Below are 26817 nucleotides of genomic sequence, written 5' to 3'. Positions count from 1 at the left end.
CTTCCCTCCCCACTTACTTTCTCTCTCAACTCTCCTCCTCCTCTCTCCCTCCTCCTCTCTCCCTCCTCCTCTCTCCCTCTGTCACACACACATATCATCTCTTATCTTCCCGTCTGTGTCGTCTGTGTCTCAACATCTGTCTCTCTCACACAGACACTTACAGCCTCTTCTCCCCCCTCCGTCTCCCTCTCTCTTCTTCTCTCTCTCACTCAGATACGCAGAAAACACTCGCGCAACCCCAGCTTCAACACATACCTCACACTTATGCCGACTGGCACCCAAGGACAGAGCACCCTCTCTCTCTCTCTCCCTCTCCCTCCCTCCCTCCCTCTCTATCTCTCTCCCTCTCTCTCTCCCGTTCTCTGTCTCAGTCCTGCTGTCTGGGTCTGTGAGAGTGTGTGTTTCTGGGCTTCCCCGACTCCGAGCCGAGCTGAGCTCACACACTCCTGAGCATTTAAGGACGAGGACCAGGAGGAAGAGGAGGGCCATGGAGCACAGCCACATCTTCCCCCTCCTTTCCCCCCCCAACAGCAGTGCCTGGAGCCCAGGGCAGCAGCTGGCCGACACTCCCCAGGGTTGCCCCCTCGGACCACTGCCCGTCATCTACTACAGCGCCCTGCTCTGCCTCGGCCTGCCCGGTAAGAGGGACAGGGGGAGAGGATGGATTAGAGAGAGAGTGTGTGTGTGACTGTGTGTGCATTGTTTGTGTGTGTGTGTGTTGTGCCTGTCTTACTACGTATATGTATTTTGTGTGAATATGTATTTGTTTGTGTTTGTATGACAGTGTGTGTGTGTTTGCTATACTCTAAGTGAGTTTATGTTTGAAGTCTGTGTTTTGTACTCAACTGCTCTCGTCATTAATTTATATCTCACATTGACCTTGTCTTATCTGTGTGCTCGAGTGTGTGTGCATGTGTCTGTGCCCGTGTGTGTGTGTGTGCCCATGCCGCACACACAAACACAGAACTACTTGCGTGTGTGTGCCTGTGCGAGTGTGTGTGCGCCCGCACGTTGGTCTGTTGGATCAACAGAGATAAAAAGCCAGACAAATGAAAAAAGGGATGAAATGTTATTTTCTGTTACTCAGCTCAAATTTCACCTCTTTTAAATGATCCGGCTTCTGTTCACCCAGTGAGTTATAATGAAGCAGAAAGAGAGACCTGAAGGATTTATCCAGGTGATGACTGGTCCTGAAATGGGACTATTTCCTACGGAGACGTGACCTCTAGGACATAATGTGGGACTGTCTTTCCTACGTAGCCGTCAACTCTAGGACATCGTTTGGGACTGTCTTACCTACACAGATGCCACCTCTAGGACATCATTTGGGATTGTCTTTCCTTCACAGACACCGCTCTCTGACCTCTAGGACATACTGTGTGTTACCGGCTCTCTGACCTCTAGGACATACTGTGTGTTAACCGGCTCTCTGACCTCTGAAAGATATTGATGCATTCCAGTCATGTCTGATCCAAAGACGTATGGGTCAGTTCAGACCTGGGCTGATAGCTTGACTGTAATATGTGTTTGGAGTAGAACACATTGTGCCTAGACTAGAGAACTACGTCTGTGTTATAGCTGCGGGTAGACACACTTAAATGAACACACTGTACCATTAGTCTGTACTGAGACTGCCGTGGCTTTCAGGTGCATAGCCTACCAGCCATCGTGTTGTTGGGTTACTTACAGTACTTCATCATTTCTGTAAAGACTTATTGGTGAGTTCATTCACAAGACAGATTTTATGTGTCTGCTTCCCTACTGTGTGGTCTATGGATGGACACTTACCCAGTCTGGGCAACAGGGTCTCATTAGAATGTGTCAAAATAGTGACATTTAACCACTGTAATTACAGTGCATTCGGGAAGTATTCAGACCCCTTGACTTTTTCCACATGTTGTTATGTTACAGCCTTATTCTAAAATAGATTTTTTTTAAATCCTCTTCAATTTACTCACAATACCCCGTATTGACAAAGAAAAGGCATGTTTTAAGAAATTGCAAACATATTTAAATAAGTATTCAGACCCTTCACTCAGTACTTTTTAAAACACCTTTGGCAGATTACAGACTCAAGTCTTTTTGGGTATGACTCTACAAGCTTGGCACACCTGTATTTGGGGAGTTTTTCCCATTCTTCTCTGCAGATCCTCTCAAGCTCTGTCAGGTTGGATGAGGAGCGTCGCTGCACAGCTATTTTCAGGCCTCTCCAGAGATGTTCGATCCGGTTCAAGTGCGGGCTCTGGCTGGGTCACTCAAGAACATTCAGAGACTTGTTCCCGAAGCCATTCCTGCGTTGTCTTGGCTGTGTGCTTAGGGTCGTTGTCCTGTTGGAATGTGAACCTTCGCCCCAGTCTGAGGGCCTGAGAGTTCCGGAGCAGGTTTTCATCTGTACTTTGCTCTGCTGAAAAACATCCCCACAGCGTGATACTGCCACCACCATGCATCACCGTAGGGATGGTGCCAGGTTTCCTCCAGATGTGACACTTGACATTCATGCTAAAGAGTTCAATCTTGGTTTCATCAGACCAGAGAATCGTGTTTCTCATGGTCTTAAAGTCCTTTAGGTGCCTTTTGTCATTCTTCAAGCGAACTGTCATGTGCCTTTTATTGAGGAGTGGCTTCTGTCTGGCCTCTCTACCATAAAGACCTGATTGGTGTAGAGCTGCAGAGATGGTTGTCCATCTGGAAGGTTCTGCCATCTCCACAGAGAAACTGTGGAGCTCGATCAGAGTGACCATCGGGTTCTTGGTCACCTCCCTGACCAAGGCCCTTCTCTCCTGATTGCTCAGTTTGTCCGGGTGGCCAGCTATAAGAGTCTTGGTGGTTCCAAACTTCTTCCGTTTAAGAATGATAAAGGCCACTGTGTTCTTGGGGACCTTCAATGCTGCAGACATTTTGTTGGTACCCTTCACCAGGTCTGTGTCTCGACACAATTCTGTCTCGGCGCTCTACAGACCATTCCTTCGATCTAATGGCTTGGTTTTTGCTATGACAACTGTGGGACCTTATATAGACAGGTTAGTGCCTTTCCAAATCATGCCCAATCAATTGAATTTACCACAGGTGGGCTACCATCAAGTTGTAGAAACATCTCAAGAATGATCAGTGGAAACAGGATGCACCTGAGCTCAATTTTGAGTCTCATAGACAAGGGTCTGAATACTTATGTAAATAAGTTATTTTGTTTTTTATTTTTAATACATTTGCAACAATTTCTAAAAACCTGTTTTCGCTTCATCATTATGGGGTATTGTGTGTAGATCGATGAGGGACATTCTTTTGAGAATAAGGCCGTAACGAAAAAAATATGTGGAAAAAGTCAAGGGGTCTGAATACTTTCCGAATGCACTGTTTATGTCAAATATTACCTCTGGTCTTGTTCTATGTGTTGTGGTGGCTAGAGAGTGAGAGGGAGAGAGAGGCTAGGGGTCAGGACAAATGCTGATGTCCAATCTATGATTAAAGTCTATGTTCTGCCCTTGAGGCTATAGCAGATATATTCACTCTGCTTCAGCTCCAGACCAGAACTTCACCTCAATTTGTTTCAAGAGGGAAAAAAGATTGTAGCCCTCAATTCTAAAGCTACGCTCTTTAATGTATTATACTCCAGTTTTATTCTCAACATTGCATGTTTTAAATGCGTTAACTTAAAGAGGTTATTGCACTCAGTGCTGGTTTTAAGTAGAGTGTGGAGTGAATTGACTGGCCCTTATTCTGAGCAGTAATACTGTGATCTGTGTTTAATAAGAGTTGTCCTACTTTCTATTACAATGGATCAGGAGTAAGAGATTTCAAGATGTACACTCTGTTCTCAATAAGGGAATCTGCAATTCAAGGTAATAGAAGTGCTTTGTATGCCAAACTATCATAAAACTGTTTCCTGCACGTCTCCTGCTGTCTTGAAGAAAGAAAGCCCCTTTAACCTCCTCAGGCTCCATTTTTCTGTTGGAAGGTAAATCTATACTATAGTAGCTGACCACAATCAATTATGTTTGCAGCCCTGAATGCTGAATCCTTGGAAGATGGAAGGAATCTTCTGATCTTTAAATGGTTGATTTTTACTTGTTCTACTACAGTAGTTTTGCTGACATATCATTCCACCTGACCTGGACTGATAGCTTGACTGTAATGGTCATTTGGAGTAATAATATTGCTGCCGAGATACCTATTTGTCTGTGTTGTAGCTTGGAGTTAGTCACACTCCCACTGGGCACAGACGTCAATTCAACGTCTATTCCACATTGGTTCAATGTAATTTTGTTGAACTGACATGGAAACAATATTGATTCAACCAGTGTTTGCCCCGTGGGATGTAATTAACACACTGTGCCATTAGTCTGTTCTGAGACTGCTGTGGGCTTTGGGTACGTATGTAAATCATCTTGTCTTTAGGTTACTTACAGTGACCTCGATGTAGAATGACATAAAGAGAGAGGGATGGATAGATGTGAAGATGGAGGTAGAGAGAGTGCATGATGAGAGGATGTGAGAAAGAGAATGTTATTTCTAGGACAAAGATAAGAGGTGTTTCGAAAAAGATGTGCAACAGACTTGAGGGTGAAAAGTGAAACTGAGAATGAGAGCGATAACGAGGAAGAAGTTTAAATAGAGAGGAAGATCAGGAGAGAAAGAGAGGTGAGAATGGAGAGAGAGCTGTATCAGGAGAGAGAGGTGAAGAGCCAGAAAAGGAGAGTGAGAGAAAGAGAAAGAGAGAGATGAAGAAGGAGAGAGAGGTGCAGAGCCAGAAAAGGAGAGTGAGAGAAAGCAAAAGAGAGAGATGAAGAAGGAGAGAGAGGTGAAGTTGGAGGGAAAGAGAGAGAAAGGGGTGAAGAGGGAGAGGGAGAACGACAGAGCGAGAGAATGACAGAGCGATAGAACGACGGAGTGATAGAATGACAGAGCAAGAGAGGTGAACATGGAGAGAAAAAAGAGAGAAGTGAAAAAAATGGATAGAGAAATTAGAAGAGAAAGAGAGAGGTGAAGAGAGAGAACGACAACGAGAGGGAGAGAGATTAATAACAGCAGAGTCAGTGAAGTGGCACCCTGAGACCTGAGTGAGGAAGCCAGACGACAGAGCTATGACGAATTGCCACCTATTTAATGAATCGCTCACCCGTTCTTAACGGGCGCCCTCTCTCTCTGCCTCACGAGGCTGCTGCTCTATGGGAACTAAACCAGTGTGTTCAGGCAGCAGCAAACATCACAGTACCCTACAGTACCGCAACACTGGGCCGGGGATGTGTTATAGTCTGTGTCTATGCTTATGTGTGACTAACAGGAATTCAACATTTCCGTTGTTGTATTGAAGTTATGGTTTGTAGCCTAGGCAAAGCAATGAAACACAAGTATAAGTTTAGGTATTGATACAGCATAGTTAGGTGTCATAAAAATGATTGAGGACTTTTATGTGGTGGTTGTGGAAATGAATTAATGTCTTCTTATACCATAGATAGTTTGACTGTCTCTACTGCATGTTATTGAGAAGACATCCTTTTTGCTGGATTCTTGTTTATGGTTGGTGTTACCTAGCCTGGCTAGACCAGACAAAGTACAATGTTCAGTCCTGGTGTAGCCAGGCTAGGTCATACCATGAGGGATATCTGAAACAGTGTTCAGTCCTGGTGTAGCCAGGCTAGGTCAAACCATGAGGGATATCTGAAACAGTGTTCAGTCATGGTCAATCCAGGCTAGGTCATACCATGAGGAATATCTGAAACAGTGTTCAGTCATGGTGTAGCCAGACTAGGTCATACCATGAGGAATATCTGAAACAGTGTTGAGTCCTGGTGTAGCCAGGCTAGGTCATACCATGAGGGATATCTGAAACAGTGTTGAGTCCTGGTGTAGCCAGGCTAGGTCATACCATGAGGGATATCTGAAACCGTGTTGAGTCCTGGTGTAGCCAGGCTAGGTCATACCATGAGGAATATCTGAAACAGTGTTGAGTCATGGTGTAGCCAGGCTAGGTCATACCATGAGGAATATCTGAAACAGTGTTCAGTCATGGTGTAGCCAGGCTAGGTTATACCATGAGGGATATCTGAAACAGTGTTGAGTCATGGTGTAGCCAGGCTAGGTCATACCATGAGGGATATCTGAAACAGTGTTGAGTCATGGTGTAGCCAGGCTAGGTCATACCATGAGGGATATCTGAAACAGTGCTATACTAGGTCCTACAGCTATACACTCTCAGAAGAAAGGGTTCCAAGAGGGTTCTTCAGCTGTCCCCATAGGATAACCCTTTTTGGCTCCAAGTACAACTCTTTTTGGATCCAGGTAGAACATTTTTGGTGACATGTAGAACCCTCTGTAGAAAGGGTTCTACATGCAACCCAGAAGGGTTCTACCTGGAACTAAAAGGGTTCTTCAAAGGGTTATCCTGTGGGGACAGCTGAAGAATCAAATCAAATCAAATCAAATTTATTTATATAGCCCTTCGTACATCAGCTGATATCTCAAAGTGCTGTACAGAAACCCAGCCTAAAACCCCAAACAGCAAGCAATGCAGGTGTAGAAGCACGGTGGCTAGGAAAAACTCCCTAGAAAGGCCAAAACCTAGGAAGAAACCTAGAGAGGAACCAGGCTATGTGGGGTGGCCAGTCCTCTTCTGGCTGTGCCGGGTGGAGATTATAACAGAACATGGCCAAGATGTTCAAATGTTCATAAATGACCAGCATGGTCCAATAATAATAAGGCAGAACAGTTGAAACTGGAGCAGCAGCACGGCCAGGTGGACTCGGGACAGCAAGGAGTCATCATGTCAGGTAGTACTGAGGCATGGTCCTAGGGCTCAGGTCCTCCGAGAGAGAGAAAGAAAGAGAGAAAGAGAGAATTAGAGAGAGCACACTTAAATTCACACAGGACACCGAATAGGACAGGAGAAGTACTCCAGATATAACAAACTGACCCTAGCCCCCCGACACATAAACTACTGCAGCATAAATACTGGAGGCTGAGACAGGAGGGGTCAGGAGACACTGTGGCCCCATCCGAGGACACCCCCGGACAGGGCCAAACAGGAAGGATATAACCCCACCCACTTTGCCAAAGCACAGCCCCCACACCACTAGAGGGATATCTTCAACCACCAACTTACCATCCTGAGACAAGGCCGAGTATTGCCCGCAAAGATCTCCGCCATGGCACAACCCAAGGGGGGGGGGGCGCCAACCCAGACAGGAAGATCACATCAGTGACTCAACCCACTCAAGTGACGCACCCCTCTCAGGGACGGTATGAAAGAGCCCCAGTAAGCCAGTGACTCAGCCCCTGTAATAGGGTTAGAGGCAGACAATCCCAGTGGAAAGAGGGGAACCGGCCAGGCAGAGACAGCAAGGGCGGTTCATTGCTCCAGAGCATTTCCGTTCACCTTTCCACTCCTGGGCCAGACTACACTCAATAATATGACCCACTGAAGAGATGAGTCTTCAGTAAAGACTTAAAGGTTGAGACCGAGTTTGCGTCTCTTACATGGGTAGGCAGACCATTCCATAAAAATTGAGCTCTATAGGAGAATGCCCTGCCTCCAGCTGTTTGCTTAGAAATTCTAGGGACAATTAGGAGGCCTGCGTCTTGTGACCGTAGCGTATGTGTAGGTATGTACGGCAGGACCAAATCAGAGAGATAGGTAGGAGCAAGCCCATGTAATGCTTTGTAGGTTAGCAGTAAAAACCTTGAAATCAGCCCTTGCCTTGACAGGAAGCCAGTGTAGGGAGGCTAGCACTGGAGTAATATGATCAAATGTTTTGGTTCTAGTCAGGATTCTAGCAGCCGTATTTAGCACGAACTGAAGTTTATTTTGTGCTTTATCCGGGTAGCCGGAAAGTAGAGCATTGCAGTAGTCTAACCTAGAAGTGACAAAAGCATGGATACATTTTTCTGCATCATTTTTGGACAGAAAGTTTCTGATTTTTGCAATGTTACATAGATGGAAAAATGGTATTGATATGTTCTTCAAAAGAGAGATCAGGGTCCAGAGTAACGCCGAGGTCCTTCACAGTTCTTTTTGAGACAACTGTACAACCATTAAGATGAATTGTCAGATTCAACAGAAGATCTCTTTGTTTCTTGGGACCTAGAACAAGCATCTCTGTTTTGTCCGAGTTTAAAAGTAGAAAGTTTGCAGCCATCCACTTCCTTATGTCTGAAACACATGCTTATAGCGAGGGCAGTTTTGGGGCTTCACCATGTTTCATTGAAATGTACAGCTGTGTGTCATCCGCATAGCAGTGAAGTTAACATTATGTTTTCGAATGACATCCCCAAGAGGTAAAATATATAGTGAAAACAATAGTGATCCTAAAACGGAACCTTGAGGAACACCGAAATTTACAGTTGATTTGTCAGAGGACAAACCATTCACAGAGACAAACTGATATCTTTCCAACAGATAAGATCTAAACCAGGCCAGAACTTGTCCATGTAGACCAATTTGGGCTTCCAATCTCTCCAAAAGAATGTGATGATCGATGGTATCAAAAGCAGCACTAGGTCTAGGAGCACGAGGACAGATGCAGAGCCTCGGTCTGATGCCATTAAAAGGTCATTTACCACCTTCACAAGTGCAGTCTCAGTGCTATGATGGGGTCTAAAACCAAACTGAAGCATTTTGTATACATTGGTTGTCTTCAGGAAGGCAGTGAGTTGCTGCGCAACAGCCTTTTCTAAATTTTTTGAGAGGAATGGATGATTCGATAGAGGCCGATAGTTTTTTATATTTTCTGGGTCAAGGTAGTTTAGTTGGAATAGGGTCCAGTATGCAGCTTGAAGGTTTAGAGGCCATGATTATTTTCATCATTGTGTCAAGAGATATAGTACTAAAACACTTGAGCGTCTCTCTTGATCCTAGGTCCTGGCAGAGTTGTGCAGACTCAGGACAACTGAGCTTTGAAGGAATACGCAGATTTAAAGAGGAGTCCGTAATTTGCTTTCTAATAATCATGATCTTTTCCTCAAAGAAGTTCATGAATTTATCACTTCTAAAGTGAAAGCCATCCTCTCTTGGGGAATGCTGCTTTTTAGTTAGCTTTGCGACAGTATCAAAAAGGAATTTCGGATTGTTCTTATTTTCCTAAATTAAGTTAGAAAAATAGGATGATCGAGCAGCAGTAAGGGCTCTTCGGTACTGCACGGTACTGTCTTTCCAAGCTAGTCGGAAGACTTCCAGTTTGGTGTGGCGCCATTTCCGTTCCAATTTTCTGGAAGCTTGCTTCAGAGTTCGGGTATTTTCCGTGTACCAGGGAGCTAGTTTCTTATGAGAAATGTTTTTAGTTTTTAGGGGTGCAACTGCATCTAGGGTATTGCATAAGGTTAAATTCAGTTCCTCAGTTAAGTGGTTAACTGATTTTTGTCCTCTGGCGTCCTTGGGTAGACAGAGGGAATCTGGAAGGACATCAAGGAATCTTTGTGTTGTCTGTGAATTTATAGCACGACTTTTGATGTTCCTTGGTTGGGGTCTGAGCAGATTATTTGTTGCAATTGCAAACTTAATAAAATGGTGGTCCGATAGTCCAGGATTATGAGGAAAAACATTAAGATCCACAACATTTATTCCATGGGACAAAACTAGGTCCAGAGTATGACTGTGACAGTGAGTGGTTCCAGAGACATGTTGGACAAAACCCACTGAGTCGATGATGGCTCCGAAAGCCTTTTGGAGTGGGTCTGTGGACTTTTCCATGTGAATATTAAAGTCACCAAAGATTAGAATATTATCTGCTATGACTACAAGGTCCGATAGGAATTCAGGGAACTCAATGAGGAACGCTGTATATGGCCCAGGAGGCCTGTAAACAGTAGCTATAAAAAGTGATGAGGCTGCATAGATTTCATGACTAGAAGCTCAAAAGACGAAAACGTCATTTTTTTTGTTGTAAATTGACATTTGCTATCGTAAATGTTAGCAACACCTCCGCCTTTGCGGGATGTACGGGGGATATGGTCACTAGTGTAGCCAGGAGGTGAGGCCTCATTTAACACAGTAAATTCATCAGGCTTAAGCCATGTTTCAGTCAGGCCAATCACATCAAGATTATGATCAGTGATTAGTTCATTGACTATAATTGCCTTTGAAGTAAGGGATCTAACATTAAGTAGCCCTATTTTGAGATGTGAGGTATCACGATCTCTTTCAATAATGACAGGAATGGGGGAGGTCTTTATCCTAGTGAGATTGCTAAGGCGAACACCGCCATGTTTAGTTTTGCCCAACCTAGGTCGAGGCACAGACACGGTCTCTATGGGGATAGCTGAGCTGACTACACTGACTGTGCTAGTGGCAGACTCCACTATGCTGGCAGGCTGGCTAACAGCCTGCTGCCTGGCCTGCACCCTATTTCATTGTGGAGCTAGAGGAGTTAGAGCCCTGTCTATGTTGGTAGATAAGATGAGAGCACCCCTCCAGCTAGGATGGAGTCCGTCACTCCTCAGCAGGTCAGGCTTGGTCCTGTTTGTGGGTGAGTCCCAGAAAGAGGGCCAATTATCTACAAATTCTATCTTTTGGGAGGGGCAGAAAACAGTTTTCAACCAGCGATTGAGTTGTGAGACTCTGCTGTAGAGCTCATCACTCCCCATAACTGGGAGGGGGACAGAGACAATTACTAGATGTCGACACATCTTTCTAGCTGATTTACACGCTGAAGCTATGTTGCGCTTGGTGATCTCTGACTGTTTCATCCTAACATCGTTAGCTTTAGCCAGCACCATCTTCAGATTAGCCTTAACGTCGGTAGCCCTGCCCCCTGGTAAACAGTGTACGATCGCTGGATGATTAGTTTTAAGTAATGGAGTAATGGAGTCGCCAATGACTAGAGTTTTCAATTTGTCAGAGCTAATGGTGGGAAGCTTCGACGTCTCAGACCCCGTAACGGGAGGAGTAGAGACAAGAGAAGGCTCGGCCTCTGACTCCGACTCGCTGCTTAATGGGGGAAACCGATTGAAAGTTTCTGTCGGCTGAATGAGCGACACCGGTTGAACATTCCTACAGCATTTCCTACCAGAAACCGTGAGAAAGTTGTCCGGCTGTGGGGACCTTCGAGGGGATTTATACTAACGTTACTATCTGTACTTACTGGTGGCACAGACGCTGTTTCATCCTTTCCTACACTGAAATTACCCTTGCCTAATGATTGCGTCTGAAGCTGGGCTTGGAGCACAGCTATCCTCGCCGTAAGGCGATTGTTCTCCTGTATATTATGAGTACAGCGACTGCAATTAGAAGGCATCATGTTAATGTTACTACTTAGATTTGGCTGTTGGAGGTCCTGACGAACCACGTCCAGATAAAGCGTCCGGAGTGAAAAAGTTGAGGGAAAAAACAAAAATATAAACGGTAATTAAAAAGTAAAAACCGTAAAGTTGTCAGGTAGCAAAATAGGTTGGCAACAAAACGAACAGCAACACGTAAACAAGTCTGCATGTTGTGAAATGGCGGAAAAAACCAACCAGTCAAGAACCCTTTAAGAGTTTATGCGTGCACCATTGCAGCTGTTCTACTGCTGTTGATCCCTGATGTCAATAACTCTCTGTACCTTTTAATTCACAACCAATTAACCAACGTCTCACCAGGGAGCAGCTCCTGTGCTTACTGTTAACAGAGTCCTGATGCATGAGTGTGGTGTGTGTATACTGTATGTATACTGTATGTAGTCAGGGAGTTTGGTGTATGCATACTGTACGTAGTCAGGGAGTTTGGTGTTTGTATACTGTATGTAGTCAGGGAGTTTGGTGTGTGTATACTGTATGTAGTCAGGGAGTTTGGTGTTTGTATACTGTATGTAGTCAGGGAGTTTGGTGTGTGTATACTGTATGTAGTCAGGGAGTTTGGTGTTTGTATACTGTATGTAGTCAGGGAGTTTGGTGTTTGCAAAGTGTATGTAGTCAGGGAGTTTGGTGTATGTATACTGTATGTAGTCAGGGAGTTTGGTGTGTGTATACTGTATGTAGTCAGGGAGTTTGGTGTATGTATACTGTATGTAGTCAGGGAGTTTGGTGTTTGCATAGTGTATGTAGTCAGGGAGTTTGGTGTATGTATACTGTATGTAGTCATGGAGTTAGGTGTTTGTATACTGTATGTAGTCAGGGAGTTTGGTGTATGTATACTGTACATAGTCATGGAGTTTGGTGTATGTATACTGTATGTAGTCAGGGAGTTTGGTGTGTGTATACTGTATGTAGTCAGGGAGTTTGGTGTTTGTATACTGTATGTAGTCAGGGAGTTTGGTGTGTGTATACTGTATGTAGTCAGGGAGTTTGGTGTATGCATACTGTACGTAGTCAGGGAGTTTGGTGTGTGTATACTGTATGTAGTCAGGGAGTTTGGTGTGTGTATACTGTATGTAGTCAGGGAGTTTGGTGTGTGTATACTGTACGTAGTCAGGGTGTTTTGTGTATGTATACTGTACGTAGTCAGGGAGTTTGGTGTGTGTATACTGTATGTAGTCAGGGAGTTTGGTGTATGTATACTGTATGTAGTCAGGGAGTTTTGTGTATGTATACTGTATGTAGTCAGGGAGTTTGGTGTGTGTATACTGTATGTAGTCAGGGAGTTTTGTGTATGTATACTGTATGTAGTCAGGGAGTTTGGTGTGTGTATACTGTATGTAGTCAGGGAGTTTGGTGTTTGTATACTGTATGTAGTCAGGGAGTTTGGTGTGTGTATACTGTATGTAGTCAGGGAGTTTGGTGTGTGTATACTGTATGTAGTCAGGGAGTTTGGTGTTTGTATACTGTATGTAGTCAGGGAGTTTTGTGTATGTATACTGTATGTAGTCAGGGAGTTTTGTGTATGTATACTGTATGTATACTGAATGTAGTCAGGGAGTTTGGTGTGTGTATACTGTATGTATACTGAATGTAGTCAGGGAGTTTTGTGTATGTATACTGTATGTTGTTAGGGAGTGTGGTGAATGTATTTATCTCTAATAAAGATATTTTATATTTGGGTCATTGATCTGCTTGCCTCACTGGGGAGGTGTGCGTTGTTTGTGTGTGCTTGTGTGCGTGGGTGTGCGTTTTTATTTATGTGTGTTTCTGTGTGTGCATGACTGCGTGTGTGTCAGGGAGAGAGGAGGATAGGATGGAGGGAGAGAGGAGGATAGGATGGAGGGAGAGAGAGAGGAGGATAGGATGGAGGGAGGGAGAGAGAGAGGAGGATAGGATGGAGGGAGAGAGGAGGATAGGATGGAGGGAGAGAGGAGGATAGGATGGAGGGAGAGAGGAGGATAGGATGGAGGGAAAGAGGTGGATAGGATGGAGGGAGAGAGGAGGATAGGATGGAGGGAGGGAGGAGGATAGGATGGAGGGAGAGAGGAGGATAGGATGTAGGGAGAGAGGAGGATAGGATGGAGGGAGAGAGGAGGATAGGATGTAGGGAGAGAGGAGGATAGGATGGAGGGAGAGAGGAGGATAGGATGGAGGGAGAGAGGAGGATAGGATGGAGGGAGAGAGAAGGATAGGATGGAGGGAGAGAGGAGGATAGGATGGAGGGAGAGAGGAGGATAGGATGGAGGGAGGGAGAAGGATAGGATGGGGGAGAGAGGAGGATAGGATGGAGGGAGTGAGGAGGATAGGATGGATGGAGGGAGGGAGAGAGGAGAATAGGATGGAGGGATAGAGTATGATAGAATTTAGAAAGAGAGGAGGATAGGATAGAGGGAGAGAGAGAGGAGGATAGGATGGAGGGAGAGCAGAGAATAGGGTGGAGGGAGAAGAATAGGATGGAGGGAGAGAGGAGGATAGGATGGAGGGAGAGAGGAGGATAGGATGGAGGGAGAGAGAAGGATAGGATGGAGGGAGAGAGGAGGATAGGATGGAGGGAGAGAGGAGGATAGGATGGAGGGAGGGAGAAGGATAGGATGGGGGAGAGAGGAGGATAGGATGGAGGGAGTGAGGAGGATAGGATGGATGGAGGGAGGGAGAGAGGAGAATAGGATGGAGGGATAGAGTATGATAGAATTTAGAAAGAGAGGAGGATAGGATAGAGGGAGAGAGAGAGGAGGATAGGATGGAGGGAGAGCAGAGAATAGGGTGGAGGGAGAAGAATAGGATGGAGGGAGAGAGGAGGATAGGATGGAGGGAGAGCAGAGGATAGGGTGGAGGGAGAAGAATAGGATGGAGGGAGAGAGGAGGATAGGATGGAGGGAGAGCAGAGGATAGGGTGGAGGGAGAAGAATAGGATGGAGGGAGAGCAGAGGATAGGGTGGAGGGAGAAGAATAGGATGGAGGGAGAGCAGAGGATAGGGTGGAGGGAGAAGAATAGGATGGAGGGAGAGATAGAAGATAGGATGGAGGGAAGCGACTTCATTGTGGATGAAGAACAATGGGAAGGAAAAGTGACAGAAGGGATATCAGATGGAAGGGAGAAGATTCTCTTGTGTACTGCTGAAAAAAAGAGAATGGAGGAAAGGAGGATGTAGGGACCGGAGTTAACAGAGGAAAGGGACAGTGGCTTTGGGGACAGTCTCAGTAAGGGAGGCAAAGTGGAGGATGCTCTCCTCCTTCTAAAGTGAGGCATTGTCTGGGGAAATGATGGAGGGAGGAAGAGAAGGAGGAAATGCCCAGTGTTATATCCACCAGGCAGCTGCCTGTCGGGGAGGAGATGAGCCAGAGATGACAGGGGAGGAGGGAGGAGGGGTGGGAAGATAGGTGTTTTTAAAGCTGTTGACACAGTGACAGTTCTGACTGGTGTTGAAAGTGTATCCGTTACCCACATAAAAACCAACTAGGCAGTGTGAAGCTGTAAGAAAACACGGTGTACAGTATCCTCAATACCACACAGCACTGTTTAAAGGAGGACTTAGATCTCATGTCAATGTTTATGGGTTACAACTGATCATTATTGCCAGCAGCATACCACCCAGCATCCCACTGCTGGCTTGCTTCTGAAGCTAACCAGGGTTGGTCCTGGTTGGTCCCTGGATGGGAGACCAGATGCTGCTGGAAGTGGTGTTGGAGGGCCAGTAGGAGGCACTCTTTCCTCTGGTCTAAAAAATATTCAAATTCCCCAGGGCAGTGATTGGGGATACTGCTCTGTGTAGGGTGCCGTCTTTCAGATGCGACGTTAAACGGGTGTCCTGACCTCGCTGAGGTCATTAAAGATCCCATGGCACTTATCATAACTGTAGGGTGTTCACCCCGGTGTCCTGGCTAAATTCCCAATCTGGCCCTCAAACCACCATGGCCACTTAATCATCCCCAGCTTACAATTAGTGCATTCATCCCCCTCCTCTGCCCTGTAACTATTCCCCAGGTCATTGCTGTAAATGAGAACGTGTTCTCAGTCAACTTACCTGGTAAAATAACAGTTAAATAAATAAATAAATGAGGTAGTCGTGGAAAAGCTCTCAGGAACTGACATTCATCTGCCGGCCATCCCCCTCCTCTCATCCTACTCCTCCCCTTGTTATCCTCTCTTTACATCGTTCCTCTCCCCCCGCTTCTTGTTGTTTACTTCCTGGTCTCTCCCTCATCCTCCCCTACAAAACTCTGTCTCCCTCTCTGGTTCTTTCATCTCCTATCCATCTTCTTGGTCTCTCTCTCTCTCTCTCTCTCTCTCTCTCTCTCTCTCCTCTCTCTCTCTCTCTCTCTCTCTCTCTCTCTCTCTCTTCTCTCTCTCTCTCTCTCTCTCTCTCTCTCTCTCTCTCTCTCTCCCTCATCTCCAGGTTGCTATAGAGCTTCTATAGACAGTGGGAGCAGAGCAGGAGTTGAACAACAAGGTTTGGTTCAATAGACAGTGTGCTCTGAGGAATCAACAGGTCTCATCAGGCAGTAGCACAGCACTGCAGTGGCATCAATACAAACCTGGCCCGGCATCTCTTTCTCTGTCCACTCTCTCCTCTTCTCTCTTATTTGCTTTCTCTCTGTTTCTCTCTGTCTCTCTACAATTATTCTTTGCTTTTTTTCTCGCTCTCTCTGCCTCTATTATCACCCCCTCCCTCTCTCTCTCTCTTTTCTAACTATCCTGTCTCTCTCTCTCTAACTATCCTAGCCCTCTCTCTCTCTCTAACTATCCTAGCCCTCTCTCTCTCTCTAACTATCCTAGCCCTCTCTCTCTCTCTAACTATCCTGTCTCTCTCTCTCTAACTATCCTAGCCCTCTCTCTCTCTCTAACTATCTAGCCCTCTCTCTCTCTCTAACTATCCTAGCCCTCTCTCTCTAACTATCCTAGCCCTCTCTCTCTAACTATCCTAGCCCTCTCTCTCTAACTATCCTAGCCCTCTCTCTCTCTCTCTCTCTAACTATCCTAGCCCTCTCTCTCTCTCCTAACTATCCTAGCCCTCTCTCTCTAACTATCCTAGCCCTCTCTCTCTAACTATCCTAGCCCTCTCTCTCTAACTATCCTAGCCCTCTCTCTCTCTAACTATCCTAGCCCTCTCTCTCTCTAACTATCCTAGCCCTCTCTCTCTCTCTAACTATCCTAGCCCTCTCTCTCTAACTATCCTAGCCCTCTCTCTCTAACTATCCTAGCCCTCTCTCTCTAACTATCCTAGCCCTCTCTCTCTCTCTAACTATCCTAGCCTCTCTCTCCCTTTCTCTCTCTCTCTCTCTCTCTCTCTCTCTCTCTCTCTCTCACACCCTCTCTCTCCCCCCCCCTCCCTCCCTCTCTCTCTCTCTCTCTCTCTCTCTCTTTCTCTCTCTCCCTCCCCCCCTCTCTGTCTCTCTCTCTCCCCCCACAGGTCATTCTAATCCCAACTCCGTTGGAGACGTCATGGTTACACATCAGGGAAGTTGAGACAGAGGGAAGAGAATGGTGAAAAGGGAGAGAGACAGAGATTTTATTTTAATGTAAATTGAGAGAGAGAGAGAACCACAGAAAGAACCACAGAAAGAGACACAGTGGGAGAGAGAGAAAGAAAGCACAGGGGAAGCACTTCGTGGTTGTTGTCTGTTTTATTCTCAGTCTGTCATCATCCCTTCCACCCTCTGTAGAGATGGTTCCCTCCTGGACCATCCGAGCCGCATGTTGAGTAGAGCCACCCTGCCTGCCTAACCCTGCTGCCCAGCCCCAGCCCCAGCTCCATAGACACAGGCTTCATCCCAAATGGCAAAGGGCCCCTTTCTAAAGAAGTGCACTACACAGGGAATAGGGTGCCATTTGGGATGCACACAGAGACAGAGAGCAGCAGTCAATTGAAATGAATGGGCTGTGCAGTGGAGGCTGGCTGTGGCAAAATGGAAATGTCAAGCGCACATCCGATTCCCTTTGTCCGTCTGTTCAAGTCCCTGTCTCACTAGGGAGTGCCTCACTGAATAATACCATGGGCATGGAAAAACACCCTATTTCAATTCTACATATGGTCATCCTTCTTTAGAGGTAGATGGAGAGAGAGGGAGAGAGAGAGAGAGAGAGAGGGAGAGAGGGAGAGAGAGAGAGGGAGAGAGAGGGAGAGAGAGAGAGAGAGAGAGAGAGAGAGAGAGAGAGAGAGAGAGAGAGAGAGAGAGAGAGAGAGAGAGAGAGAGAGAGAGAGAGAGAGAGAGAGAGAGAGAGCGGACAGACAGACAGACAGACAGACAGACAGACAGACAGACAGACAGACAGACAGACAGACAGACAGACAGACAGTAGTATAATCAAGTGAAGTTCAACAACAAAAACAATTGAGTGGCTAGATGAGTGTCCGGGAGGCTGACTGGTGAGTGACCAGCAGCACACAGGATTGGATCGTCTGCTAGATTATCCCATTACACTTGGAGAGGAGAGAGAACCTGAAATGCTGAAAAGCAAACTGTTAGTGTGTGTGTGTGTGCCCGCATGCCCATGTGCCTGGGCATCTCTGCCTGCGTCTGATAACGACATCTTTAGTCATTATCTGGAGCCTGCTTTGTCATTAGTAATCAGCTGATAGCAGAGAGGTGTGACATGTGATGGACCAGACTCTGAGCTGCCATCTTTAATCCAATCCCATGTCTATTACCAGACAGACTGGGAGAAAGAGAGAGGGGGAGAGAGAGATAGAAGGAGAGAGACTGAGGGAGAGAGAGAGGTGGGGGGAGGAGAAAGATAGGCACCACAGACCTCTTTCATCTAGCTAGATTCCCTGTGACATGTGCTAAGTGCATTGATGTCTCTGTGACATAACAATGCAAATCAATGTCAGAAATGTCATGGACAGACATACAGCAGCTTTATCTACAGCAAGAGAACAAAGAGGGATGAATGTTGCCTGGTTGCCTTCAACACACATCATTGGAATCAGCCATTTTGGATGTAAAGGGAAACGTGTGATTTAATCAACAGAGTTCTCTTGGTTACTAAAGCACAGGTCTTGACAGCTGTTGACAGCTGCACATGTTCTCTTTACGCTTAAGGCTGCTTCCAAAATCTCCCAAAGTGTACACGTTTCTACTCACCATCATGAGGTACAATGCAGTTTCCCACACACATGTACTTACACATGTACACACACATGTACTTACACATGTACACACACATGTACTTACACATGTACACACACATGTACTTACACATGTACACACACATGTACTTACACATGTACACACACATGTACTTACACATGTACACACACATGTACTTAACACATGTACACACACATGTACTTAACACATGTACTACACATGTACTTACACATGTACACACACATGTACTTACACATGTACTTACACATGTACACACACATGTACTTACACATGTACACACACATTACTTACACATGTACACACACATGTACTTACACATGTACACACACATGTACTTACACATGTACTTACACATGTACTTACACATGTACACACACATGTACTTACACATGTACTTACACATGTACACACACATGTACTTACACATGTACACACACATGTACTTACACATGTACACACACATGTACTTACACATGTACACACACATGTACTTACACATGTACACACACATGTACTTACACATGTAACACACATGTACTTACACATGTACTTACACATGTACACACACATGTACTTACACATGTACACACACATGTACTTACACATGTACACACACATGTACTTACACATGTACACACATGTACTTACACATGTACACACACATGACCGTTGAACTTGTTGACCCACAAGAAATCACACACACACACACACACACACACACACACACACACACACACACACACACACACACACACACACACACACACACACACACACACACACACACACACGTACACACACACTCACACACACATATGCATACACACATACACACAGTTGGTTTTGCCTTAGCAACAGCAGGCTAAATCATATAGACCCCTTTGTGTCCACGTTTCTCCTACTACTGGCAGAGAGTCCCAGGAAGAGGGGAGGGATGGAGGGAGGAAATAATAGAAAACTGTGATTGTCCCAGCATGACAGAGGGAGGGAGAGAGGTAGAGAGGTAGAGAGAGAGAGAGAGAGAGAGAGAGAGAGAGAGAGAGAGAGAGAGAGAGAGGGAGAGAGAGAGAGAGAGAGAGAGAGGGAGGGGGCTGAAGTTATAGAAAACTGTGATTATCCCCCACATCTTGCTCATGAACAATTCACCATGGCCCAGCACGACCCTTAAGAAGGGTGGGAGGGAGGGAGTGAGACTGGGAGAAAATGATAGAAAACTGTGATTGTCCCTCCATGACAGAGGGAGGGAGGGATGCAGGGAGGGAGAGAGGTAGAGAGAGAGAGGGGGAGGGGGCTGAAGTTATAGAAAACTGTGATTGTCCCTCCATGTCCCCTGTGTCATGCCCCATGCTCCATCAAGGACAGAAGGGAGGGACAGAAGGGAGGGACAGAAGGGAGGGACAGAAGGGAGGGACAGAAGGGAGGGATAGAAGGTAGGGACAGAAGGGAGGGACAGAAGGGAGGGATAGAAGTTAGGGACAGAAGGGAGGGACAGAAGGGAGGGACAGAAGGGAGGGACAGAAGGGAGGGATAGAAGGGAGGGACAGAAGGGAGGCACAGAAGGGAGGGATAGAAGGTAGGGACAGAAGGGAGGGACAGAAGGGAGGGATAGAAGGGAGGGACAGAAGGGAGGGACAGAAGGGAGTGACAGAAGGGAGGGACAGAAGGAGAGAGGAAATAAGGAATGTGAGGGAGGGAGTTAAAGAGCAAAGAAAGAGGTGAATGAGGAGGGAAGGAGAAGTGAAAAGGGAGAGAAAGGATGGAAGAAGAAGCAAGGGAAATAAAGAAAAGAAAAGAAAAGAAAGAGTGAAGGTGAGAGGAGACGAGAGGAGAGGAGAGGAGAGGAGAGGAGAGGAGAGGAGAGGAGAGGAGAGGAGAGGAGAGGAGAGGAGAGGAGAGGAGAGGAGAGGAGAGGAGAATCAAGTGGGGGAGGAAAATACAGAGGGAGAGAGAGGGTGGTGTCCTTGGACTGTTTATCTGGGCCAGCCGGAGCCTCAACGACTCAGCAAGGACGTGACGGTGCGCTGTCATTGTTCCCTGGTTTTGTTGTGGCGCCGTATATTATTATTTAATCGGGCTAACTAACGGACCCGCAAGTCCCACCTCGCAACGCAGCAGGTGGAGGGTGGAGGAGGGGAAGGATACGGGGAGAAAGGGATGGAGGGAGGGAGAGAGAGAGGGAAGGTTGAGGAGAGAGAGAGGGGGAGAGAGGAGAGGAGAGGGAAAATTGGTGACAGGCAATATTCTACTGAGCAAATGATTAGTCTTTAGAAAGGGGTTAGGGTCAGTATTGTAGTAGTCCGGTCTCGAGACCACATATTGACTGTCTTGGTCTTGTCTTGGTGCCGGAAACATTTGTACTCGGTCTTGACTCAGTCTCAGAGAGTGAGGACTCATAATTTCTCCCAGAGACCAGCGGAGACCAGCGGAGACCAGTGGAGTAAAAAACTCCTAATTAACAGCTTCCATTCAGTCAGCGCATTAAACCACTTCCCCAGGCCAAATATATACACTCCTTCCTTGAAACATGAATATCTTAACAGCCTTTATATCTATAATAGACATGTTTTCGTCGTGGTGCACCTACAGGCCTTCAGTGTGTGACAGGTTAGTGGTTCTGACAGGACAGCAACTGTAACACCAGAGCTCTTATGTAGGAGAGCACTTTTTGTAAAACACAAAGGGCCAGTGGTGTACTGGAGGGTCTACGCAGGTAGAAGCATATACTCACTTCTTAATCACTTCTTAATCCCTACTGATACAACTTATCCATTATGTAGTACAGTACAGAAATCATGCACAAAGTAGCCTACACAATCGCATAGGACGTGAAATATATTCACATAGTTTCAGTGGAATATCCTCTGCAGGCAGCAGGAGCGTGCATCTCTCAACTGGTTTTGGAATGGAGCAGCTCACAGAAGAATGCCATCGGTGGCTGGTAGAGTAGGACAGACGTTTCAACATGGTATCTACCAGTATATGCTAACTAAGGCAACAATGGGTCTGCAAACCAGGTATTGAAAAAGTGTTGGTTGGTCGGCTATTTGTGATGCGCAACTTTCATCATGTGCTGTTTGCATCAGGGGCGTAGACATGGACCGGCCTGGGTGGACAGAGGCCCACCCGCTAGGGAGCCAGGCCCTGACAGGCCCACCCAATCAGATTGATGTAGTTTAAACATTGTTGTATATTTAGACCATTACAGTTTTGTTTTTTTTCTGTAAAAAAAGTGTGATTTTGACATTGACAATTTGAAAAATCTATAGGAAAACTCTCTTTTTAATGAGGAAAACATGTGATTTTCACAGAGGGTGTCTTGCCTTCGCTGGAGGGACGAACCTTTTGGCAGAATTAGAGTAGACCCACTTCTCCAAGCATCACTACACCACTGCATAGGGCTGATGGAAAGACAGCAGTCACACACAGCATGATGTTAACGGATAAGCAGTCCATAAACTAGGACATAATGAGCCAGTAGGCCCCAATCATAACAATACAAAATCACAACCATTAACAATTTCCCAAACGAAATGTACAACTTTTAATTCCCATTGCAAAAAACACTTCACGTTTAGCAAACAAAGTAACCGGTGATCTAAAGTTAAAAGTGGAACTGACAGCGTTTTAACTACTCTGCTGATATGAAACAAACAGACAATCGTAATATCAGTCAAAAATATCAAATTCCCAGTTTATGCTACAAAACCAACTTTAGAAGACGTTTTAAAAATATGTTCTATTTGACTCAACGTTTCATGACGTTCACTAAGGCATTGTTGGCAGAATAGATGGATGCAGTTCAGTATAGGATTAATATAATCCACCAATACATTTCTTGGTAGTCCAAAACATATTGCTATCAGGTTGTAAATCACAGCTGGCCTGGTACATTGTTTGCAGCCTCCACATGCACTGTTTCCGTTTCAATGACTCAATATTCTGGAAAAAAACCGAGGAATGTAACTAAGGCTGGGAATGTCAATATAATCAAACTAGCGAGGGCAATGATCACAAGTCAGTCATAACGTGGCTAATAGGCTAGCGTGTCTATTTATGTAGCTAAAAACACAGAGCCTAATGTTAGCTAGATAACTAGCTAGCTAGTTAGCTGCTAGGTGGATGTCATTTTATGCCATTGGAAGAGTGGGTGTGACTGACTTTTTCCCCTAATGTCGTTTTTTTGGTGGCTATACACAGCTAGAGATGCAGGTGTCATTTGGTTATCTAGCAAGAACTTAAATGACTGTTATACAGTTAGCATATCTTTTGTGTCGCAAATTCACTCTACCTATCTTCTCCGATTTCAGAGCACTCACGTCTGAGTACAAAACAACTAATGAATTTGCAAAATCCGAAACACCTGCTGAATATGACCAGTGTCAGTAAATATAGGGGGAAAAAGTCATAGTTATTCAAGAACTAGACTAGGTAACACTCCAGATAACATGTAAACAGCCTAACCAGCTCTGCTACAGCGAGAAAAATTGTCAAAGTGAGGCGTTCTCTCATTTGTGTCTGGGAGTAGCTAGCTCGCAAGCTAGCCAATTTTAGCCAGTTAGCTTGAGTGCTTGGTTGGGACAAGCATGCATTGGCAGGCAATCTTCAGAAGGACGGGGAGGCTACAATTCCCCATCATTTATCAGCCAACTAGCTGAAAAAGTTTGAAAGGGTTAATCTAATGTTCCTTCATTATAATACTAATTTAGAACTCTTATTATGGTGGTGATTTGTCTTGCATTGGACATTTTTCTGGTCTCGTCTTGACGGAACCCTTGTCCCCCTCCAGATCTCAGTCTTGACTCATGACTGAACCCTTGTCCCCCTCCAGATCTCAGTCTTGACTCGTCACGGAACCCTTGTCCCCCTCCAGATCTCAGTCTTGACTCGTCACGGAACCCTTGTCCCCCTCCAGATCTCAGTCTTGACTCGTCACGGAACCCTTGTCCCCCTCCAGATCTCAGTCTTGACTCGGTCTCGCCCTCCTCCGTTCTTTGGTCTTGACTCAGATTCGATTTGCTCCGGTCTTGGTCTTGAACCAGTCTCGCTTTAAGTGGCCTCGAACACAACACTTGTTAGGGTTATGTAAAGGGTTGTTATTTGGTTCTCTTCATGCCAATAAATGGAAGACAAATTCAACTTTGTGTAGACGTGTGTGTGTGTGTGTGTGTGTGTGTGTGTGTGTGTGTGTGTGTGTGTGTGTGTGTGTGTGTGTGTGTGTGTGTGTGTGTGTGTGTGTGTGTGTGTGTGTGTGTGTGTGTGTGTGTGTGTGTGTGTGTGCATGTGCATGTACATGTGTGGGTGTGCTCTATATAGGTAGAGTGTGTGCTGTTTCTGATTGGCTGAATGAGTGTTGTTCCTTGTCAATGACCTCCCCAGTAAAACTAACTCTCTTCCTCTCTCTTTCATTTTCCTTTGGCATAACCCGTTTTCATTCCACTTTCAATTTCAACCTCTCATCATTATTTTTTCTTTACTTCCATGCTTTTCCTCTCATGTAATTTCCCCATCGCTTTCCTCTCCTTCCTATCTCTGTCTCCATTCATCTCCCCATATATCTGACCCTTGGCTCATACTCTCCCCCCTCACATCTGTTCCTTTCTTTCGTTGCAACAACTTGTTTCCACTCTGCTTTCTATCTCTCCCTCTCGTCTTTCTTTCTCAACTCTCACCTATTACATTTCCCGACCACTCTCCTCCTCTCCTCTTCTCTGCTTTCATACCCTCCATAAACCACCAATCTGTGCCTCCCCATCCTATCCCTTCATCTCCCAAACCTATTCCCTTGTGTCACCCTCATAACCTCCCCCCCCCCCCCTCATCCAGCCAACATACTCACTGTCATCATCCTCTCCCAGCTGGTGTTACGGCGTCAGAAGTCCTCCTATAACTACCTTCTGGCGCTCGCTGCCGCTGACATCCTGGTCCTCCTGCTCATCGTCTTCGTCGACTTCATATTGGAGGACTTCATTTTGGGCGCACCCCTTCCCCCCTCCCTCAACAAGGCAGTCCAGGTCCTGGAGTTCTCCTCCATCCACACCTCCATCTGGATCACGGTCCCCTTGACCGTTGACCGTTATATTGCAGTCTGTCACCCGTTGAAGTATCATAGCGTTTCCTACCCGGCCCGCACACGGCGGGTCATCATGGGCGTCTATATGGGGTGTTTGGTGTCTGCTGCGCCTTACTACTGGTGGCCTGAGCTGTGGCATGGTTTACCTGGAGGTGGTACAGGAAGTGGAGGAAGGGGGAGTAGTAGTAGTGCTGCGCAGCATGTGCTAGTCTGGGTGCACTGTGCGACTGTCTATCTCCTCCCCTGCTCCGTCTTCTTCTCCCTCAATGCAATGATCGTCAGGAAGCTCCAGCGCCGTCGCAGCTGCTTCCGCCTGCGCGGCTACTCCACGGGCAAGACCACCGCCATCCTACTCGCCATCACTTCCGTTTTTGCCGTCCTCTGGGCACCACGCACCGTCGTGATCCTTTACCACCTGTACACGGCGCCGCCGGCGTCCCCGGGTCCCGCCCGCCTTCTGCACCTCCTAACCGATGTGGCGAACATGCTAGCTCTCCTAAACACCGGGGTCAACTTCTTTCTCTACTGTTTCATCAGCAAGCGTTTCCGGACCATGGCGGCCACGGTTCTCCGGACGTTGTTCCGATGCCGTAAGCAGCCGCCGCCGTTCTACGCTGGACACAACTTCTCTATCACCAGTAGCCCCTGGATCTCCCCTGCTAACTCCCACTGCATCAAGATGCTGGTATACCAGTACGATAAGAACGGCAAGCCCATCTGCATCTCCTCGTGAGGAGGGAAGTGTGGAGGGTTTCCCTGACGACCGACCTTGATGATGACCCGATTCTGGGACTCTTTGAGCTTTTCAAATGTCAACAGACATTTAGAGTGGAGGGCTGGAAAGGTGGAGGAGAGGAAAGGAGAGTTAGAGGAGAGGTGATGAGAGGTGGAGGAGAGGAGATGGAGGAGAGGAGAGGTGGTGGAGAGGAGAGGTGGAGGAGAGAAGAGCGTCTGAGAAGAGGAGACAGAAAGATATGTGGTTGGTGTATGAATACGCAACAATCTATCTATCTATCTGAAGTGAGAGAAAGAATGTTTGAGAAGAAGAAGAAGAAGAAAAGTTGAGAAATCAAGTAGGAATGTTGCTGAGCACAAACAGCAGAACAGAACTCACAACCCAGCAACAGTGTGTTGAGAACCATCTCTCCACTCGTTCATGCGGAAAAGCAATCTAACAGACTGATCATTCAGCCTGGATAACTGCCTGTCTTTTTGACTGTATTACTGCTCCGACAGTGTCTGACGATGAGCTTTGACTGTGATCAGGGACTGATAAACGAGCATCATGGCGGCTGCTTATTACTGGGTTTTATAGCCAGCCATTTGTAAATGGGAATGGAGAGTGACAACTGAGGAATTCCTCTGTGACATATCAACCTCGCTTTGACATTGGGACGTTTTTGGTACTGTCTCTGATATACTGCTGTCGACGGATGGGGAGGAGGAGGTGATGGGGGAGGGATGGTGGGAGGATGAGGGAGGCTCTGAATCTGAACAGATGGCCATCATCCAACAGGAGCCCTCTCTAGTCAAAGAGTTCATCGCAGAGACTCTCAGCGAGAGAAACCACTCACCTTTGAAGAGGTACCCGTGGCATTGATGCTCAAGTCTTTAGTGATGGCCTTAGATGATTTGATTCACAATCACTACCATGTCCCCTGACGTGATTTGAAACTCTGCTGACATTTCCTGTTAATATATAGTGGGTCTCAGAGGTGCATTAGACATCACAAGAGACTTTTTATAAAAAAACGGATCTGTGGATTTTAAGATGTTCTCGGTGAGTGAATTCATCAAAGATGGAAGGGATTGGGAAAGATAACCATCCAATCAGGAGCCATCTCACAGGTGTTGGTAAGGATAAGTAGGAGTTGCCTGTTGTTGTCATGGTGAAGGATTATGGTAGACTTAACTGTTAGATCAGTGTTCTTTAATACCGATCTTGACGACACATACATGTGCAGGTTTTTGTTCTAGCCCAGTACTAACACACTTGATTCAGCGAATCAACTGATCATCAAGCAATTTGAGTGGTTGAATCAAGGTGTGCTAGGTGTGTTAGTGCTGGGACCAGGATTGAAGGACATTGTTGTAGACGCACAAAAATAAAGCTAAACAATTACAGCAAAACAAGTAGAGGTTCCATAGGATCAGTAATCTTGGAACCATGGATTCCACCATTTTAAAAGGAGGACATTACTACCATTTTAAAGAGTCTTCAATTAAATATTGGTTGTCTTTGATGATTGTCTTAGTCATATTAGAATGAATGTATTTGTGCAGCTCTCAGACCCTTAACTTTATATCACTGACTAGATTGTGTGTGTGTGTGTGTGTGTGTGTGTGTGTGTGTGTGTGTGTGTGTGTGT

At 46.0% G+C, this 26817-nt stretch overlaps 1 protein-coding gene across 1 annotated transcript; it reads left to right on the top strand.

The window, feature by feature from the left end:
- The first annotated feature begins 372 nt into the window (after positions 1 to 372).
- Positions 373 to 26817, top strand: gpr139 (G protein-coupled receptor 139). The gene is made up of 3 exons (XM_031814239.1): positions 373 to 638; positions 9662 to 9664; positions 24202 to 26817. Exons 1-3 carry the CDS (start codon positions 488 to 490, stop codon positions 25179 to 25181), a joined length of 1134 nt encoding a protein of 377 aa, XP_031670099.1. The 5' UTR covers positions 373 to 487; the 3' UTR covers positions 25182 to 26817.

The sequence above is a fragment of the Oncorhynchus kisutch genome, unplaced genomic scaffold (assembly GCF_002021735.2).
Source record: "Oncorhynchus kisutch isolate 150728-3 unplaced genomic scaffold, Okis_V2 Okis06b-Okis10b_hom, whole genome shotgun sequence".
NCBI lineage: Eukaryota > Metazoa > Chordata > Actinopteri > Salmoniformes > Salmonidae > Oncorhynchus > Oncorhynchus kisutch.
This window is presented reverse-complemented; position numbering and strand designations above follow the sequence as displayed.

What these genes read in the sequence shown, in the direction of transcription:
- gpr139 (XM_031814239.1), top strand. Translation starts at nt 488, where the DNA reads ATGGAGCACAGCCACATCTTCCCCCTCCTTTCCCCCCCCAACAGCAGT.